General features: G+C 42.8%; 1 protein-coding gene across 1 annotated transcript in view; it reads left to right on the forward strand.

Moving 5' to 3' along the window:
- Positions 1-15,392, forward strand: part of LOC128700931 (zinc finger protein 436-like) — an 81,458-nt gene extending 66,066 nt beyond the window's left edge. The window contains exon 2 of the mRNA XM_053794410.2: positions 8,797-15,392. Coding sequence (XP_053650385.2) covers positions 9,461-10,459 — 999 coding nt within the window. The 5' untranslated portion in view covers positions 8,797-9,460 and the 3' untranslated portion in view covers positions 10,460-15,392. The remainder of the gene's footprint in view (positions 1-8,796) is intronic.
- Positions 15,393-15,606: the final 214 nt, after the last annotated feature.

Below are 15,606 nucleotides of genomic sequence, written 5' to 3' on the forward strand. Positions count from 1 at the left end.
CCCCCCACTTCTGGTATCCCATCTTCTGCACCCACCTCTGTGGTTACCTCTCCCATAGTCACTCCTGTAGCTAATTCTTTTGCTGTCCTCAGCTCAGACGTCCCTACTTCAACGTCTCAGTCTGATCTTGCTTCTTCGTGTTCTCTCTCACAAGCCTCAGTAGCGACGAGATCTCGTATGACACCTCCTCCCAATCGCCCCTCTACTTCTCAAAAGTCAAAAAAAGGTCTGTTAACACCTCCTACCCATCTTCCACCTCCTCATTTTCCCTTCCCTGGCTCTGTACCTGGTTCTCCCCCTCTCACTGGCTCTGTTACAAGTGTAGAGGTTCACCCTCCTCCTCGTACTGTACCTTCCTCCCCTGTTCCCTCCCAAGTTTCTTCCTCTTCGGCCACCTCCCAGGTTTCTGTCTCTTCTGTCCCCTTCCATGCTTCTCCAGTTCCCTCCACCCTTCCGTCCCCCCCCCTACCTTGGTACAGTCCATTACAGTTCCAGTCTTTACTCATCCTCCCCCTACCATTTCCAATATTGTCTCCCATACGACGTCTCTGAATTCTGAAACACTTGAAGCAATCTCTGAACATATTGCAAAGACCAAACCGTCAATGGACACTGATCCACCCTCCGCTCCTTCTCTCTCCTCTACTCCATCTGCGCAACTCCTTTCTTCACAGCGCACCTTTCCTTCGCTGCTTGAACGCTTTCCACTGCCTCCGCATGTGGACTTTTCTAACCCCTCTATTCCATAGGAACCCTTACCTGCGGATTTCAGGTATATTTATCATTGCCAATCATGGCCTATTTACAGTGGAATATATGCGGCCTCGGGTAATCGGGGTGAGCTTCAGATGTTACTCTCCCAGTTTTCCCCTGTTGGTGTTTGCTTACAGGAACCAAAATTACACTCTGCTGTTATCTCTCCCATCTCAGGCTATAATTTATTGTATTCTTCAGATCCTTTTCCTGATGGGACCTTTAATGAAAGTGCCCTTCTTCTATGCACTGATATTCCGTACCATCAGCTATTTGTTCGTACTTCGCTGCATTACACAGCAGCCCGTATCCACTTGCATAGGTGGTATACGCTCTGTTCTTTATATCTCTCTCCTTCTCGGGCATTATCTATTCCAGATATTGCCTTTCTTGTTTCGTCATTACCACCACCGATTCTGTTACTTGGTGATTTTAATGCCCACCATTTCCTCTGGGGGGGTCTCACTGTGATTCCCGTGGCATTCAGTTAGAGGCTTTTCTTGCCACCCACCCCCTCCATGTTTTAAATACAGGTACTCACACCCATTTTGATCCTCGGACTCACACTCTCTCTTGCATCGATCTCTCAGTCTGCTCTTCCTCCGCCGCATTAGACTTCACTTGGTCTGTTCTTCCGGACTTACATGACAGCGATCATTTCCCAATCATTCTTACTTCCCCTTCATATTCACCACCTCTTCGCATCCCATGCTGGCAATTTGATCGGGCAAATTGGAACCTTTACTCACTCCTAAATGTTTTTAGAGAGGTTCTTTCTTCGTCCTCCATCAATGAGCTTTTACACCTCTTCTCATCCTCCGTTTTAACCGCAGCTTCTCATTCTATACCCCAAACTTCGGGCAGGCATTCTCAGAAATGCGTGCCTTGGTGGTCTCCTGCTTGTGCTCGTGCAGTACGTTTGAAACGCGCTGCATGGGGCAGGTACCGGTACAATAGAACCACAGAGAGACTTCTTGAATTTAAGCAGAAGCGTGCGATCGCTCGCCGTGTCATCCGTGACGCTAAACGCACTTGCTGGCGAGATTATGTCTCCACCATCACCTCTGCTTCCTCTATGAGTGCAGTCTGGAAAAAAGTACGAAAACTGAGTGGTAAATATTCTCCTGACCTGGCTCCTGTTCTGCAGGTTGCCGGTGTTGATATAGCAAACCCACTAGATGTTGCGAATGAAATTGGCAATCATCTGGTCTGAATTTCTCAGGGACTCCATCTATGCCCCTCATTTCTTTCCTCAAAGTCTGCCAGAGAGTTAGCACCCTTGGACTTTTCTTCTCTCAGAAAAGAACAGTATAATGTGCCTTTTACACTTAGGAGTCTGTGGAGACAAAGAACTTTGTCCTTGGAGGCAAAGAGGGGAATGTATGAGAGTATAGTTTTACCAACGCTCTTATATGGGTGTGAAGCATGGGTGATGAATGTTTCAGCGAGGAGGAGGCTGGAGGCAGTGGAGATGTCATGTCTGAGGGCAATGTGTGGTGTGAATATAATGCAGAGAATTCATAGTTTGGATGTTAGGAGGAGGTGCGGGATTGCCAAAACTGTTGTCCAGAGGGCTGAGGAAGGGTTGTTGAGGTGGTTTGGACATGTAGAGAGAATGGAGTGAAACAGAATGACTTCAAGAGTGTATCAGTCTGTAGTGGAAGGAAGGCGGGGTAGGGGTCGGCCTAGGAGAGGTTGGAGGGAGGGGGTAAAGGAGGTTTTGTGTGCGAGGGGCTTGGACTTCCAGCAGGCGTGCGTGAGCGTGTTTGATAGGAGTGAATGGAGACGAATGGTTTTTAATACTTGACGTGCTGTTGGAGTGTGAGCAAAGTAACATTTATGAAGGGTTTCAGGGAAACTGGCAGGCCGGACTTGAGTCCTGGAGATGGGAAGTACAGTGCCTGCACTCTGAAGGAGGGGTGTTAATGTTGCAGTTTAAAAACTGTAGTGTAAAGCACCCTTCTGGCAAGACAGTGATGGAGTGAATGATGGTGAAAGTTTTTCTTTTTCGGGCCACCCTGCCTTGGTAGGGAATCGGCCAGTGTGATAATAAAAATAAATAAAAAAAACTTACACTTCAAGAACTGGAGGCAACACTCTCAGCTTGCCGATCATCAGCAGCTGGGCCCGACGACATTCATATTCGTATGCTACAACATTTACATCAGTCAGCACTTGCAGTCCTGTTACGCCTTTACAATCTTATTTGGTCACAAGGAGTTCTTCCACAGCTGTGGAAATCCGCCATTGTTCTCCCTTTCCGCAAACCAGGCACTACGGGACATGAAACCTCCCACTATCGTCCCATTGCTCTTACCAGTGCAGTTTGCAAAGTAATGGAACGTCTAGTAAATAGACGTTTAGTGTGGTATTTAGAGACACACAACAGTCTCTCCACTCGTCAATATGGCTTTCGTAAGGGACGTTCTACCATAGACCCCTTACTGCGCTTGGATACGTATGTTCGTAATGCCTTTGCGAATAACCACTCAGTTATTGCCATATTTTTTGACCTTGAGAAGGCATATGACACAACTTGGAGGTATAATATTTTAGCCCAAGCCCACTCCTTAGGCCTTCGAGGCAATCTACCATCCTTCCTTAAGAACTTTTTAACTGACAGGCATTTCCGTGTTCGGGTTAATAATGTGCTCTCCTCGGACTTTATCCAAGCTGAAGGTGTCCCCCAGGGATGTGTTCTGAACACAACACTTTTTCTCCTTGCTATTAATGATTTGGCCTCTAGTCTTCCATCAAATATTTGGTCATCACTCTATGTTGATGACTTCGCTATTGCCTGTGCAGGTGCTGACTGTCACCTTATTACAGTTTCTCTCCAGCATGCAGTCGACCGTGTTTCCAATTGGGCCACCACACGTGGGTTTAAATTTTCCAGCACTAAAACCCACCAGATTACTTTCACTAGACGCTCTGTCATCTCCGATCATCCTTTGTACCTCTATGGCTCCCGTATCCCTGAACGTGATACAGTCAAGTTTCTGGGCCTCCTCTTTGATTGTAGGTTATCCTGGAAACCTCACATTACCTCTCTGAAGGCAACTTGCCACAGCCGGCTGAACCTCCTTAAAACCCTTGCTCATCTTTCATGGGGAGCTGATCGTCGAACCCTCCTTCGCCTACATTCCACCCTTATCTTATCGAAACTTGATTATGGTGACCAGATCTATTCAGCGGCATCTCCTGCTACTCTCTCTAGCCTTAACCCCATTCATCACCAAGGATTACGTTTATGCCTTGGTGCTTTTCGCTCTTCCCCTGTCGAGAGCCTCTATGCAGAAGCGAACATTCCATCCTTATCCAATCGCCGTGATGCCCATTGCCTTCGCTACTATGTACGCTCTCATGATCTCCGCAATCCTTCCATTTTAGAATGGTCACTGATATTAGTAGACATTCTTTATTTGTTCGCCGCCCCTGTTTACTCCGTCCCTTCTCTCTTCGCCTTCATTCGCTCTTGTCTTCTCTTCAGTTACCACCTTTCTATGTACATGAAGCATCTCACTTTTCCCTACCTCCCTGGGAAGTTCCAGCTGTTCGAGTCTGTTCTTTCTCTCTCCCTTGCTCGAAAGCCCAACTGTCTACGGTCGCTTCCCGCTCTCATTTTCTTGACCACTTTCACTCTCATTCTCATGCCATTGCTGTGTACACAGATGGCTCTAAGTCTTCTGACGGTGTAGGATTCGCAGCAGTGTTTCCGGACAGCGTCGTACAAGGGCATTTACTATCTTCAGCTAGTATTTTTACTGCTGAATTGTATGCCATCCTTACAGCATTTATCCGTATTGCATCTATGCCTGTGTCATCATTTGTGGTTGTCTCAGACTCCCTTAGTGCTTTACAGGCTATACAGAAATTTGATACACCTCACCCCTTAGTCCTCCGTATCCAACTTTGGCTACGCCGCATCTTTACCAAGCATAAAGATATTGTTTTTTGTTGGGTCCCTGGTCATGTTGACGTACAGGGCAATGAACAGGCGGACACTGCTGCGCGGTCAGCAGTACATGACCTACCAGTTTCATGTAGAGGTATTCCATTTGTGGACTATTTTGCTGCAATATCTTCCCAACTTCACACCCGTTGGCAACAACGTTGGTCTACTATGCTCGGCAACAAACTTCAATCTATTAAACCGAGTATAGGTTACTGGCCGTCTTCTTATCACCAGTGTCGAGGTTGGGAGACTACTCTCTCCCGTCTTCGCATTGGCCATACTCGTCTTACTCATGGATATCTCATGGAGAGGCGCCCTGCTCCTCTCTGTGAGAATTGCCAAGTTCCATTATCAGTCAGCCACATTCTGTTGGACTGCCCACTTTATCAACGAGCACGCAGAATTTACCTCCATCATCGTCTTCGCTCTGCTACTCTCTCTTTACTTTCCCTTCTTGCTGATGGACCCACCTCTCATCCAGACTCTCTCATTGACTTTTTGACAACAACTGACTTACTTCACAAATTTTGATACCTTCAGCCCTTTCTACTTCAATCTCTTGCTACCCCCTACCCCCGTACTATCCCCTGCCCCACTGTTTTCTGTAACCTACTGATCATCCCTCCTCCCTTCTGCCATCCAATACCCTCGCTTCCTTCCCTACCCTGCAGCGCTGTATAGCCCTTGTGGCTTAGCGCTTCTTTTTGATTATAATAATAATACCATCACGAAAAGATTCTCTTACCATTTTAGAAGATTTTTTTTTTTTTTGACACAAAGTGAATTAGCTCTTTGAGGGCCAAAGCCCTGTATCCTTAACTCACTCTCAAGGTTGAAAAATAAAAAAAAATAAAAAATAGATTTTTTATGAAATGATTTTCTTTTCTCAATGGTAATGGCACCAAAAGTATGAAATTTGATGGAAAATTTTACCCTTAAACTGTCCAAATGTAGATCTACATTCACCTGCGTGGCGCTCCGAATATTTTGAATAATAAAAAAATAGTTTTTTGTTTTTAAGTTAAAGAGGACAATTTTCTGTGTGGTATAAGACCAAAAAAAAAAATTAAGACCAGTACTTACCTAGATATAAGATCGTGAAGTTAGCTCTGGATGCTCACCTGACGGCAACATCCAGTCCTGCCGCTTATGGAAGTGTTGCCGATTTACCTTTTTTTCTTGTTAGGTGGCCCGGTGGCCTGGTGGCTAAAGCTCCCGCTTCACACACGGAGGGCCCGGGTTCGATTCCCGGCGGGTGGAAACATTTCGACACGTTTCCTTACACCTGTTGTCCTGTTCACCTAGCAGCAAATAGGTACCTGGGTGTTAGTCGACTGGTGTGGGTCGCATCCTGGGGGACAAGATTAAGGACCCCAATGGAAATAAGTTAGACAGTCCTCGATGACGCACTGACTTTCTTGGGTTATCCTGGGTGGCTAACCCTCCGGGGTTAAAAATCTGAACGAAATCTTATCTTATCTTATCTTGTTTTTATTTTAATTTATAAATTTTTTATGTTCTGATAATTACAATTTATAATAGTTCTTGTGATTTCATAGCCAATCTTTGCTCTGACACTAATATTATGTAATGAAATAGTACTCAGATAGTACAAATCACATTGACAGGTGAACATTTTCACCTGCCTTGGCCATTGACTATTGTCTAGAAATATATACAAAGTATTTATGAGTCCCAGCAATGTTTTAGACACACTGGAGTATGAAACTCCTTGAAGAATGGTGTTATGACAAGGGTCAGATGACAGTGACATTCGATGAATGTGCCCTGCTGGAGGGAATCTTGCCTTTATATGTTTTTACTCTTGCACACAAACATGTCTCTGTATGTCTGTCTATCAGTCTGTCTATCCATTTGCCTGTCTGTCTATCTGTACATCTATCTGTCTGTCTATCTGTCTCTGCCTATCTCTGCTTATCTGTCTGTCTAGTTCAGCTTATCTGTCTTCAAATTCAAAGTTTATTCTCTATAAGGATTACAATGCTGAGTTTACAGAAATTTGGTTATTGTGTGGTTTACATGTAGTAAAATAGTGATTAGAGAGTGTACCACTAGGACGCTTAGCATGGCTAGGCATTTCGGGCAGACTTAGTTTTATTCTTAATTGTAAAATATTACAAATTATGAGGTAAGTTGGTATTATGGCTAAGTGACTAAATACTAGTTTGTGAGTTTAGCAATGTGAATGCTTTTGTTTTGGCACAGTATATAGTTTCAGTGTTGGAGTATCACAGGATTCATTATTTTAAGACTGAGATTAATATTTCTGTTTATGGTCTGTGTGTGGTCTTGTTTATTTACATCTTGTATCTACAAACACTGTATAGCACTTGGGCTGGAATTTTTTGGGTTATCCTAAGTAATTTACATTATGTATAATAACTGTACTTATGAGTACATGTGAGAGACAGAGATAGACAGAGATATAGACAGATACAGAGACAGCCAAAGCCAGCCAGCCAGCTGAATACATTAGAACATGAGAAAGAAGGAACACTGCAGCAGGTGTACTGGCCCATGCAAGGCAGGTCCATGGTACCCCCCCTCAATGACCCACCAAGTCAGGTCACATCCACTGAAGGAAGGAGTACGGTATCAGACTTAGTAGCACAAGCTAGTCAGGTCTAGCTCACACCCACCCACACCCACTCATGTATTCTAACCTATTTTTACTTTCCTCTTAAAATGTGACATATGACATGGCATCAGTGAATCCCTGGTGTTTGCCATGCTATTTGCTCTAGCTGGCGCTCAAATGAACTGGTGGTCCCACAAGGTACTAAGTGCTCCCAGATTTTTTTAATAGTGTGCACACTGAGTGCACAGACCCATTCTCTCATGTCTAGGCGACTCAAGCCGATTGTGCCAAATTTGAAGGAATGAAAAATAAAACATTGATCTACGTTCAGAGCCCCCACATGTGAACATAAATCTACGTGTGGACAGTTTAAGGGTTAAATTATGCTCTCATGAAGTTAGCAATATCAGCAATATTTATGAATTGGCTATTTCGCCCACTTTGAGCCCTATTTCTGGCCAATTCCATTGCTCCAGTTGACTAAAATCATAGCTATTTCGCTAAACTCCATTTGTTCTATCGATTGAATACAAGAAACTGCCCATTTACTGATTTCAACCACCCAATAAAGTGGTCAGAAATTGGCAATTTGACCAATTTCACACAAATTTCAAAAGATGCCAGTTTCAAAATAGGGTCCAGAATAAACAAGACAGACATTCCTGGCACTAAAATAACATTTTCTCTGTTCATTAGTCACGTCTCCAGGTCCCTCTTACATTCCATTTTGAATTTGGTATAGATATTATGCAGAAAATGTGTAGCTTTGAGATTAGAAGGAGGTGCAGAGTTACTAAAAGTATCATCCAGAGAGCTGAGGAGGAATTAAGGTGCTGTGGATGTTTAGAGAGGATGGAAGAAAATAGGATGACTTGGAGGGCATGTAAATCTGTAGTGGAGGGAAAGCAAGGTAGGACCCATCCAAGGAAAGGTTGGAAGGAGTGGGTAAAGGAGGTTTTATGTGCAAGGGGTTTGGACACCAAGCAGGCATGTGTGGAAATGTTATAAAGGCAAATGGTTTTTGGGATGTGACATGCTATTGGAGCATGAGCAAGACAGCATTTGTGAAGACATTCAGGGAAACTGGTTAATTTGACTTGAGTCCTGGAGGTGAGAAGTTCAGTGCCTGCACTCTGAAGGAGGGGTTGTGGAGGAGGAAAGTGCAGTGTTTGCACTCTGAAAGAGGGATTGGAGGCAGAATATACAGTGTGTTCACTCTTAGAGAGGGGTGGCGGTGGTGGGAAGTACAGTGCCTGCACTCTGAAGGATGAGTAGGAATATTTACAGTTTGGATGGACATCCGAAGTGTAATGTCAGCCCTCCTCTTGCAAGACAGTGATGGAGTGGTGGAGAAAGTGTTCTTGTTTATTGAATCGCCTTACCTCAGTGGCAGATGGCTGGTATGTTTAAAATAATAATTCTAATAATTATAATTAATTATAATAATGATTACAAGAGAAGATTATAAATTTTCAATTTTATTTTGCAGGACATCTTGTTACTCGAGGCTGGCACTTGTAGTGTCAACACTGCAGGTCATCCTAGTACATGAAGGTGGTACTTGTGGTGCCAGTACTGCAGGTCATCCTGGTACAAGAATGTGGCACTTGTAGTGTCAATACTGCTGGTCATCCTGGTACAAGAAAGTGGCACTTGTGTGTCAGTACTGCAGGTCAACCTGGAAGAAGAAGGTGGCACTTGTAGTGTCAATACTGCAGGTCATCCTGGTACAAGGTGATGGCACTTGTAGTACCAACATCTGTATCAAAAGAACTCCTGTAAGCTCTATAAATATTACTGTGTTTATACAGTGACAACACTGATTATGATGTTTATACAGTGACAACACTAACTACAGTGTAATTCAGTCAAACACTAACTACGATGTTAATAGTGACAAGTGACAACACTGGGAAGACAGTTTTGGTAATACATCACTTACAGTGTCAACAACATTGTCATAAGGTTAATGTGTCATAAATATCTGGTAGTGTCATCCTTCCTACTCCTCAGATACTCTATTACCCTTATATGTTTAGTGCTTGCTATATTTATAATAAAATAATACAGAAATATTAGTTTTCTGTGTAATAAAATATTCTCAAATTTTCTCTGGTTAAACAGTTTAAATATGTGAGAACTTATTGTTCAATATGTCTAAAATACCTGAAAAACAATGTGTTGAAGCAACACAATGTACAGTTGTTCATGGAGACAAATTAGATCAACATTCGCACTCAGTCAGAAAATCTTCACAACAACCTCAGTCTGGATATCTGACCAAATTTATTATAGGCAAAAAAGCACTTCAATGTTCAGTGTGTCTAAAAGAGTTTTCTGAAAAATGTTATTTAGTAAGACACATGAGAACTCATACTGGAGAGAAGCCATATCACTGTTCAGAATGTCTGAAAGACTTTAATATAAAATCAAATTTAATAAGTCACATGAGAACTCATACTAGAGAGAAGCCATATCAATGTTCAGAATGTCTAAAAGACTTCTCCAGGAAAAATAATTTAGAAAGACACACAATAACTCATACTGGAGAGAAGCCATATCAGTGTTCAGAATGTCTAAAAAACTTTTCTAGAAAATCATATTTAATAAGTCACATGAGAACTCATACTGGAGAGAAGCCATATCAGTGTTCAGAATGTCTAAAAGACTTTTCTAGAAAATCATATTTAATAAGTCACATGAGAACTCATACTGGAGAGAAGCCATATCAGTGTTCAGAATGTCTAAAAGACTTTTCTAGAAAATCATATTTAATAAGTCACATGAGAACTCATACTGGAGAGAAGCCATATCAATGTTCAGAATGTCTGAAAGACTTTTCCAGCAAACAAGATTTAGAAAGACACATAAGAACTCATACTGGAGATAAGCCATATCAGTGTTCAAAGTGTCTGAAAGACTTTTCCAGAAAATCAAGATTAGTAAGACATGTGAGAATTCATACAGGAAGGAAGCCATATCAGTGCTCAGAGTGTCTGAGAGACTTTTCTCGAAATTCACATTTAGTAAGGCACATGAAAATTCATACTGGAGAGAAGCCATATCAGTGTTCACAATGTCTGAAAGACTTTTCTAGAAAATCACATTTAGTAAAACACATGAGAACTCATACTGGGGAGAGGCTGTATTAGTGTTCATAATGCCTGTGAGACTTTCTAAAAGATTACATTTAGAGAGTCACATGAAAAGTCATACTAGAAAGAAAGCTTTGCCAGAAGTGGTGTCAAGTGTCATAAACTAATATTTCTTCCTCATCCAACACTGATATTAAAGTATTTTTGGGTCTGCTTTAAAGACAGATGATATTGGGAGCTTATTACATAGTAAACGACAGAAACCTTAATAATAAACATTGTTTTTTGGAGAAATTGTAGGCCATGGTATCATCAAAGCACTTTTATACCATATTGGATAAAGTGTTTAACACTTTCACTGTCAGTGACATATAGGTACAGCTTGCAAGCCAGTGTCAGTGATGTATTAATACACCAAAATCCTAGCAGCTTCAAATCTAGTGGGAGAAAGCTGGTAGGCCTGCATGTGAGAGAGTGAGTCTGTTTAGTCAGTGTGCACAGTATAAAAAAAATGATTGGGCCACCCACATTGCATTGTGGGAACACCATTTCAGTAGTCCTTGTTTATCATGCTTCGCAATAAGAAATATCTCACTCCCGGGTGAATTGGGACTCTTCCCAAGTGATAGTTCTAACACAGATAGAAGTGTCAGTGAAGATGAATTTTATGGTTTTAGGAGTTTGTGACTGAAAACAATGCCCAGGATACCAGATACAGATATTGAAAAGGAAAGACAGAGTGGGTGGTGGGGGAAGACAGCATGAGTGGTGGGGAAGGCAGCATGGATGGTGGGGAAAGCAGAGTGGATGGTGGGGAAGATGGTGTGGGTGGGGAAGATAGCATGGTCAGTTGAGAAGACAGCATGTAAGTTTATTCAGGTACAGTGGACCCTCAGTTAAGGACATCATTGAATAACGTAAAAATTGAATAATGACACGTTTTTGCATCAAAATATTGGCTCAGTTAATGACAAAAAACTCAGTTAAAGACAATCGTCCCGAACATGTCCGCACAGAGTGAGCGCCTGGACACTCCATGTACAGCTAGTGTGCCATTGTTTACAAGCCAGTGAGGATGATTCCACATATACATGCAATACATTTTGTATTATTCCATTGTTTTTAGTGCTAGTAACTGCTAAATAAACCACTTTGGGCCCAAAGAAAGCTTCTAATGCCAGCCCTTTAGTAAAGAGGGTGAGAAACACTATAGAATTCAAGAAAAATTTGTAGAAAGATACGAAAGTGGTGGTGGTAGTGATGGTGGTAGAGGGTGGCAGTATGGGCCAACAGGTTTGCTGCATTGTTCCTGTTTTTTTATGAACACCAGCCAGGATACTTTCCCACATACCAGCCAGGGTACTTCTCCACATACCAGCCAGGGTACTTCCCCACACACCAGCCAGGGTACTTCTCCACATACCAGCCAGGGTACTTCCCTACACACCAGCCAGGGTACTTCCCCACATACCAGATAGGGTGCTTCCCCAGTTACCAGCTAGGGTACTTCCCCACATACCAGACAGGGTACTTCCTTACACACATGATTTGATTTGATTGGGACTTGCGTATGAGTGAATAATTATCAAAGCTTATTTCTTGGGAAGCATTGAAAATTGGGTTTGGCAAATACGATTCTGTTAGTGGGATGGTTTGTGAAATACCTGCCTAGTATGGGCCAACAGGCTTGCTGCAGTGTTTCTGCTTTCTTATGTGCAAACATTTATGGATGAACATCACCCTGACACAGCTGTTGCAGGCCATGCTGGCAACATCTACAATGACAATGTTGTGTTGTTGTGTCCCATTTTACAGAAATCTTAAAGAGACACCAGAAACAGAGCTCTCTGGACAGATTTTTGGTCCAACAGGGGTCCAGTGACTCTCAAGCTGGTCCTAGTGGCATTAAAAAAAGAAGGGAGGTAACCCCAGAAAAGGACTTGTTACCTGAAGTCTTTAATGGAAGAGGATTCCCCTTCCAAACAATTGTAGTCTCCTCCATTCTACCCCCCTCCCATCTCGTCACTCATTAATGCATCCTCAATAAAGGTGCCTGGAGTTTACTTGGAGAGAGTTCTGGGGGTCAACGCCCCTGCGGCCCGGTCTGTGACCAGGCCTCCTGGTGGATCAGAACCTGATCAACCAGGCTGTCACTGCTGGCTGCACGCAATCCAATGTACGAGCCACAGCCCAGCTGGTCAGGTACCGACTTTAGGTGCTTGTCCAGTGCCAGCTTTAAGACTGCCAGGGGTCTATTGGTGATCCCCCTTTATGTATGCTGGGAGGCAGTTGAACAGTCTTGGGCCCCTGACACTTATTGTATTGCCTCTTAACGTGCTAGTGATACCCCTGCTTTTCATTGGGGGGATGTTGCATTGTCTGCCAAGTCTTTTGCTTTCGTTGCGAGTGATTTTCGTGTGCAAGTTCGGTACTAGTCCCTCTAGGATTTTCCAGGTGTATATAATTGTTACGTTGGTATGTCTCATTACTTTGATAGTAAGGTTCTCACTACATGTTCTAGTGTGGGGTAGCTTTTACTTAATGGCCTTATCTGTCTAGGGGTAATACATCATGGCTGATCATCTTGAGTGTCTCTGATATCTTTTCACCAGCCCAATTCACAGGTTATGTAAACTACTACTATAAAATATAACTGTATTCTAAATAGATATGTACGGAAGATACAATCACAGCCTCACATATTCAAAACAAAAATCTACACATTCCTTAGCTGTTCTCCCACATGGTGCATCTCAGCAACTTTGTCCTTCTCTGTTCTTGACTAACTCTGGGCTAACCAGTGTTTTGACACACTTTATTCACCTTGGGTATGGTGGGCACAACTTAAGTTATAAAAACTCACCCCTGGAGCACACATAATGCCCCAAAAAGATAGAAAAAAGAACCCAGAGGTCCTGCAACCTCCATGTCAACAAAAGAAGAGAGAGAGAGGGAGGGGGAGGAGCCTAGCTAAGCTCCTCCCACACCCACCAAATCAAAAGACTATTGCCAAGCACAATTCTCCAGTTACCACAATTCTACCACACCTTAAATTTTACTTTTACAAAAAGAAATACAACTTCATAAACTACTTATTTAAATTGTGTGTTTGTGTGTCTATAGCATAACCTATTATACTGAGAAAAAAGGCTTGACCCAGCTGCCTCTCAGTCCTAAGGGTGATCAGCCCTTATGACATTTAGAACTGAGTCCCCATCAATTCAATATAATTAGGTATTCCAGAGTAACTGTTACTTATAAATACATGTTGGGTCCTATAGCTCCATAACACCCTCACCTCCAGACGAAGTCTCACAAAAGCTAGTCGTGTCCCTCAGGATACGGCTAGTAAAAAGGTATATTGCTTAAGTCTGAAGGCGGTAAGCAAGACTACTAGAAATGCTACATATTTCCCAGCACCATAACTACTCCTCACTTTACTGTTATTTACAACAGATTGCAGAATTTTTTAGAAAAGCATTTTAACCATACCCATATACTCAAGGGTGTAACTATTTACAATTTTAGTGGCTTTTAAACAATACACATTACAATGCAAAAATTGCACACAATGCCCACTGTGAAAGCCCGCACCAACAGGCCTGTGCCTCTGCTATGGTAATCCAGCAAGTAACTTGTACTCCAGGGTGGCATCTTCCTGATCAGGAGATGAGAGTAGAGCCAAACCCTGAGCAGTCAGGTGTACACCAGGCAGGAAACTTCACAAAACATGTCAAGGTGTCTCTCACTTGGTGGCCAAACCAAACAGTGAGACTTCCAGTCAACACTCACGATCCTTAACATGGTCAGGCACTCAAGCCCATCTTCCGAGGTCCCACTCCACACAGATCCTCCAAACTTATGAAAAGGCTGACATAGAACATGGAGGGGTCCAAGGGACCACAAAGGCAAATCGTCGGGTCGTTTTGTATATAGAGCACACCAAGACAAAACATCACATACCTTCATGAACGTCTCATGTTACCGAAGGTTGTCAACCACTGCCTCAACTCACATTTACATATACACTGACCCTTGTCACACATTTGGCTCTGACTTGACTCCTTCACAGTCAGATGGCTGGTAGAGAGTACTCAGGCTTGCCGAGAGTTCACTGCAAAAACAACAAGGTCAACACATGACAAATACTATGTACAAAGTACGCACCATGCATCTACATGAAACATCTAGAGAGAGCATCAGCAACCACATTCTCTGAGCCTTTTATATATTTAACTTCCAAATTAAAAGGCTGTAGGAACAAAGCCCATCTTAAGAGTCTTTGATTGTGGTTTCTCATTCTTTGCAAAAACCTCAGAGGGTTATGGTCACTATACACTATTACAGGATGTGGGGAAGCACTGATATAAACTTCAAATTTCTGCACAGCTAACACCAAAGCCAAAGCCTCTTTCTCTACAGTTGCATAACCACGTTGATGCTTTTTTAATTTGGCTGAATGGTAACAAACTGGCAGAAGGCTCTCTCTCTCATCACCCTGCAACAACACTGTACCTACCCCTACATCACTAGCATCCACTTGTAGAAAGAAGGGGCATTCAAACTCAGGACTTTTCAAGATAGGAGCATTCCCTAATAACATTTTCACATTTTCAAAAGCCGTCACACTTGCTGTCCCAGCTGAATTGAACTTTGGGACTGGTCAAAGTTGTCAGTGGTGACATTACTTGGGAGAGGTTGGGGCAGAACCATCTGTAATAACCCACCATGCCCAGGAACCTCATCACTGCCTTCCGATTCTGTGGTCTAGGAAAATTTATAATGGCCTCCACCTTAGTATTAATTGGGGCAACTTTCCCCTGACCAACTACATATCCTAGGAATTGTACACTGGCTTGGCCAAACTCACTTTTGCTCAGATTGATGGTTAGTTTGGCTTGGGCTAGACGTTCAAACAACTTTTGTAATCTTACCAAGTGAGTTTCCCACTGGTTACTGAATACCACAATGTCATCTAGAAAGGCCCGTACACCATCCAACCCCCTTATGACAGTATTTATATGATGCTAGAAGGTGGCAGGAGCATTTTTTAACCCAAAAGGAAGAACATTATATTGAAATAAGCCATCTGGAGTGACGAAGGCTGAAATTTCCTTGGCTCGCTGGGTGAGGGGTATCTGATAATAACCTTTAAGTAAGTCCAGTTTGCTCACGAACTTTGCCCCTCCCACAGCAGCAATCAC

The sequence above is a fragment of the Cherax quadricarinatus genome, unplaced genomic scaffold, assembly GCF_038502225.1.
Source record: "Cherax quadricarinatus isolate ZL_2023a unplaced genomic scaffold, ASM3850222v1 Contig89, whole genome shotgun sequence".
Lineage (NCBI taxonomy): Eukaryota > Metazoa > Arthropoda > Malacostraca > Decapoda > Parastacidae > Cherax > Cherax quadricarinatus.